This window comes from Microtus ochrogaster, linkage group LG2 (assembly GCF_000317375.1).
Source record: "Microtus ochrogaster isolate Prairie Vole_2 linkage group LG2, MicOch1.0, whole genome shotgun sequence".
NCBI lineage: Eukaryota > Metazoa > Chordata > Mammalia > Rodentia > Cricetidae > Microtus > Microtus ochrogaster.
In genome coordinates this window covers 22,989,143-22,993,588 of record NC_022028.1, presented here as the reverse complement: position 1 = coordinate 22,993,588, position 4,446 = coordinate 22,989,143, and the positions used below count along the sequence as shown (strand labels likewise).

Below are 4,446 nucleotides of genomic sequence, written 5' to 3'. Positions count from 1 at the left end.
GAGACAGGGTTTCTCTGTGGTTTTGGAGCCTGTCCTGGAACTAGCTCTTGTAGACCAGGTTGGTCTCGAACACCCAGAGATCTGCCTGCCTCTGCCTCCCAAGTGCTGGGATTAAAGGCGTGCGCCACCACCGCCCAGCTAAACATATTTATTCATTTATTATGTATACAATATTCTGTCTCTGTGTATGTCTGAAGGCCAGAAGAGGGCACCAGACCTCATTACAGATGGTTGTGTTGCTGGGAATTGAACTCAAGACCTTTGGAAGAGCAGGCAATGCTCTTAACCTCCAAGCCATCTCTCCAGCCCCTCAGAATTATTTTAATTCATATCACATCTCACTAAAGCTCACTAGTTCTCAACCTTCCTAATGCTGCGACCCTTTAGTACAGTTCCTCATGTTGTATTGACCCTAACCACAAAACTATTTTGTTGCTACTTCATAACCATAATTTTGCTACTGTTATGAATCATAATGTAAATATATGATATGTAGGATGTCTGATATGTGGCCCTTAAAGGGGTCCTGATCCACAGGTTGAAAAATCACTGTTCTTAAAGGTATTGTTGAATGTTTATGTAAATATTCATATTCTTTTTTCAATTTTTCTGTTAGGATATTTCTTTTGCCCTTTTATTTATAGAAATTGTAAATGTTTTAGATAAGTATCCACTTATGGATGGATGGCAAAAGCTAACATGGAACTAATGGCTAACATACTTGACAGACAGAGGTTTGGAGGTAACACTCTTTGTTTGCTACCAACTCATGTTTCTTCAGGAAAGTGATAGGCTAGAGCATGTGTCTTTTAAAAAGCGTACTCAGTATCATAGTTTTATGTGGAAAACAGATAATTTTTTTTGCCTTTTTTAATTTTGGGGATTGTATTTTAATTATAATAGTTCCCCTTTCCCTTTCCTCCCTCCAAAGTCTCCCATATTTCCTGCCCAGCTCTCCTTTAAAGTCATAGTTTCTTTTTATTATCAATTTCTATTATGTGTGTAATATGTACATACCCACACAGACACACACACACACACACAGACACACAGACACACACACACACATATATTCAAATTGTAACCTGTTGAGTCCATATAATGTTACTTGTGTATATGTGTGTTCAGCACTGACAGTTTTGCACCAGACAACCAATTGTTGGCTGTTCTCTAGGGAATACCACTCTCCTGCTCCCAACTTTACTCAGTTGCCTGTAGTTCTGTGTCGTGTTGACACCTCACTGGCTTTTCTCTGTCCAATTTGGCATGTTTGTTAGTGTCGTCCTTGTTCAACTCACACTTAGGTGGTCACATTGGTGAGACTTTGTGGATGTGACTTCGGATGTTACAAGGAGACACCATCTCACAGAAAACTCCCTGATTCTCTGGCTCTTACAATCTTTCTGGCCCCTTGTCTGCAATGTGTGGGAGTGTTTTGTAGTTGTATCCATTGGTACTGGGCTCCACAACTCTGCATTGCTTGGTTGTGGTTTTCTGTAGTGGTCTCCATCTGATGTAAAGAGAAGTTTCCTTGATGTGGGGTAAGGATTACACTTACCTGTAGCTGTAAGGACAGATGTCTATAGATTGTTTTTAGGGATTATGTTGGTTTAGTAAGTTAGTAGTAGATGAATAGAATTAGTAGATTCTCCTCTAGTAATCATGATTTCACTTGCATTGATTAGTTATCTAGGTTTTCAGTACCAGTCATGGTATCTCTCTTGTTGAATGGGTCTTTGTTTTGTTTTTAAAGATTTGTGTGTGTTGTAGGAAGATGCTTGTTCATTTCCTGGCTGCCCAGACTCCCGAAATAACCACACAGAAACTGCATTAATTAAATCACTGCTTCACCTATTAGTTCTAACTTCTTATTGGCTAGCTTTTATATCTCAATTTAACCCATTTCCATTATTTTACATTTTACCATGAGGCTCATAGCCTACTGGCAAGGTTCCAGTGTGTCTGTCTCTGGCGGAGGCTCCATTACTTCTCCCTGACTCCGCCTCCTTTCTTCCATCATCCAGTTTAGTTTTCTCCACCTAGCTCTACTCTACTGTATCACAGGCCTAAGACAGTTTCTCTAACCAATGGTATTTGCAGCACACAAAGGGGAATCCCACATCGTGTGTGTGTGTGTGTGTGTGTGTGTGTGTGTGTGTCCGAGCATGAGTACAGGTGTGCATGGGTACACACAACAGAAGGAGACATCAGGTCCCTTGTGAGCTTCTCCCCTCCCCATGTGAGTTCCAGTCCTCTGACTAAGCACTCTTGACTACTGAACTATCTTACTTGTCCCAGGTTTTATATTATAAATTCTTAACAATGCATACTTGGTAAACTCTGCTCTACTGATGGGAAAGGTAATAAATAGAATGCTAATAAATTTCAAAACTTACTGCTGTAAAAAGTCAAAGCTCTGTTTTAAATGGAATGCCTCTCCATTATCTTTTATTCTTTCTACTAGGTTACCACCAAAGAACATCAGTTTGGTCTCGGGGCTCCAGTTTCTGAAGCTGGAAAAAACCAGAATACTCTCCAACTAGAACAAGAAGTGAGAACCCAAGATAGATTCATCTCGACACTGAAATTACAGGTTAGTTTTAGTTTATGTATTAATACATACTTTTCTTAATTTTAAAATTAATGTAGTTTAAAATGTATTTTAAAATAAGAAAATGAAGGACAAATAATTAATTCAGAGCTTGTTTAAATCTAAGGATTCTAAAATTCAGTTTTTATAACCACTTTGATGTGGTAGGTTCAGAGTTACTGAGAAAACTATGTGTTTATCATTTTTTTTTTTTGTTTTAAGGCAGGATCTTGCTATGGAGACCAGATTGGCTTCCAATTTAGTAATCCTTTGTATCAACCCCATAAATTCTGGGGTTACAGGAATGAGGCCATGCCAGGCAGATCAGCTGTTTTTTAATGCAGCATCTTACTTATCTATTTTCAACCATGTAAAATAGTGGTCATTTCCATTGATATAGATTGCTGCTAAAATAACAGTGGTTAAATAATTTTGGCATCTAGCTAGCAAATGACCAATAGGAGTTCTCTGAACTTTCAAGTTAATAGGGATTTGAAAATAGTGCTCTGTACTACAGGTTTGGGATCATCTGTTCTGATAGTACCTGGCACGTCGTAAAATAAAGGTTCTTAAAACAGACCTTCTAGGGGCTGGAGATATAGCCCAATTGGGAGAGTATTTTCTAGCATGCACAGAGCCCTGGGTTTGACCCCTAGCATCAGGTAAACTGGGCATAGTAGAACATGTTTGTAATCCTAGCTTGCAAGAGGTAGAGGCAGAGGAGGATCAGATGTTCAAGGTAATCCTCAGGCTTCCCAGTGAGTTTGAGGCCAGCCAGGGCTACGTGAGAATCTGTCTGGGGCGGGGGAGGAAGCAGGGACTTTGGGGAAGATAAAGTAGACTTACCATTGCCTTTCCTGTCTTCTGTTAAATACAGTTTCAGATTGTGAACATTATATATAAAACAGCATAACACTTTTTCCTTCTTTTTAAAAGATTTATTATATATACAATATTCTGCCTGCATTTATCCTTGTGGGCCAGAAGAAGGCACCAGATCTCATAGATGGCTGTGAGCCACCATGTAGTTGCTGGGAATTGAACTCAGGACCTCTGAAAGAGCAGCCAGTGCTCTTATCCTCTGAACCATCTATCCAGCCCCCCCCACTTTTTCCTTTTATTAAACATAGATCCTTTTCTCATACAATGTAATTGAAATATAGTTTCCCCTCTCTTTACTCCTCTTATTGCCTCCACACCTCCTCTCCCATCCAGATTCATTCCCTTTCTGTCTCATTAGAAAAGAACAGGATTCTAAGAGGTAAAAACAACACATAACAAAATGCAATATGGTAACATAAAACAAATACAATCTTTGTCTTGTTGGATAAGACAAACCAACAGAAAAATAAGAGAGCCCTGAGAGCAGGCACAAGAATCAGAGCCCCACTCATTCACACATTCAGGAGTCCCATAAGGACTAAACTAAAAGCTGTAGCATATGTGCAGGGAAGCTGGTGCAGACCAGTGTAGGCTCTGTGATTGCTGCTTCAGTCTCTGTGAGTTCTTTCCCTTTGTCTTCCCTACTCATTCTCTTATTCTTCCTCTGGGTTCCCTGAGTTCTGAGGGGAGGGATTTGATAGAGACATCTGGTTTAGAGTTGTGTGTTCCAAGATCTCTGTTTCTCTATGTAATGTCTGGTTGTAGGTCTCTGTATTTGTTCCCATCTGCTGCAGGAGAAATTCTCTCTGATGACGGCCAAATAAGGCACCGATCTATGAGTATAGCAGAATATCATTAGGAGCCATTTTATTGTTACTTACCATTGCACTAGGTTTCCATACCACCCTTCAAATGTCCTTAAATTCTAGTTGTCTCTCACCTCCCTCCCTCCCTCCCTCCCTCCCTCCCTCCCT

General features: G+C 40.0%; 1 protein-coding gene across 1 annotated transcript in view; it reads left to right on the top strand.

Annotated features, from left to right (window-relative positions):
* Tsga10 (testis specific 10) overlaps positions 1-4,446 on the top strand; it is a 92,698-nt gene that overhangs the window by 7,485 nt on the left and 80,767 nt on the right. Inside the window, exon 2 of the mRNA XM_013351078.2 lies at positions 2,465-2,593. Within this exon, the coding sequence (XP_013206532.1) occupies positions 2,465-2,593 (129 nt within the window). The remainder of the gene's footprint in view (positions 1-2,464; positions 2,594-4,446) is intronic.